Source organism: Oryzias melastigma, unplaced genomic scaffold (assembly GCF_002922805.2).
Source record: "Oryzias melastigma strain HK-1 unplaced genomic scaffold, ASM292280v2 sc02476, whole genome shotgun sequence".
Taxonomy (NCBI): domain Eukaryota; kingdom Metazoa; phylum Chordata; class Actinopteri; order Beloniformes; family Adrianichthyidae; genus Oryzias; species Oryzias melastigma.
Window position 1 is genome coordinate 348 of NW_023419049.1, and position 860 is coordinate 1,207.

The 860-nt window shown below is 39.4% G+C and overlaps 1 protein-coding gene across 1 annotated transcript in view; it reads right to left on the minus strand.

The window, feature by feature from the left end:
• Positions 1 to 346: 346 nt before the first annotated feature.
• The window catches only part of LOC112140710 (peptidyl-prolyl cis-trans isomerase FKBP11), a gene marked incomplete at its 5' end in the record, with an annotated part of 2,466 nt that continues 1,952 nt past the window's right edge, over positions 347 to 860 (minus strand). The window contains 1 exon segment of the mRNA XM_024263722.1: positions 347 to 599. Within this exon segment, the coding sequence (XP_024119490.1) occupies positions 391 to 599 (209 nt within the window).

An 860-nucleotide genomic window follows, 5' to 3' on the forward strand; every position in this document is an offset into this window, starting at 1 on the left:
ACTGAAGACGCCGTTTCATTAGACCGCTGATGAAGTTCTCAACCTGTCAACTCAGGCTTTAGTCTCAGATCTTTGTGAGCTCAACACAACAGCTCTGTAAACATTTGGTAACATATGCTCAAAGTTAGCTCACAATAATGAGTCAACTGCAGTTTTAGAGGCTTAAATCTAAGCAGACCTAATTACAGACGGTAGTGGATTATATATTTGTACACGTCTGTCTCTACGTGATTTCTATTGCCACAACTTTGGATGTTAACAGCAAAAACTGACTCTGTTGAGAACGTTCAATAATATTTCTTTATCTTTAAACATTCATAAAATATTTCAATCAAAAGACGATATGGTCATTTTAAAAAACTTTATTTAAATAGCCTCTTGCTTGTTTCCTCATTTCTTCTTGCTCTTCTTGTCCTTTGGCTTCTTTTTGTTCGGCTTCTGCGCGCTGGATTTTTGGTAGAGGTAAAGTCCCACCAAACCGAGCAAAGTGGGCACCAGAGCCAAACACAGCAGAGGAAACACGTCGTTGATCATCTTCTGCAGCGGCGTCTGCTGCGACAAGGAAATCACCTCTACATCAAACTCCAGAGCAGCATCACCTGAGGGAGAAGGAGAACACAGACGAGCTGAAATGAAGGTTTCTCCATGCATGGTAGAGCGGTCTTCAGACGGCTTATTTATGGTTCTAACGATATTTATGACGGTTAATATCAAACAATGACCAACAAGATATTGAAGTAGATTGAAGTTCTGAGGCAAAAACCTCCAATTATTTGATATAAGCTAAACTAAAGAGATGTCTTCATATTCGTTCACTGAACTAAAGATCACTGGGTTTAGCTGGATATGCCATTAACTAT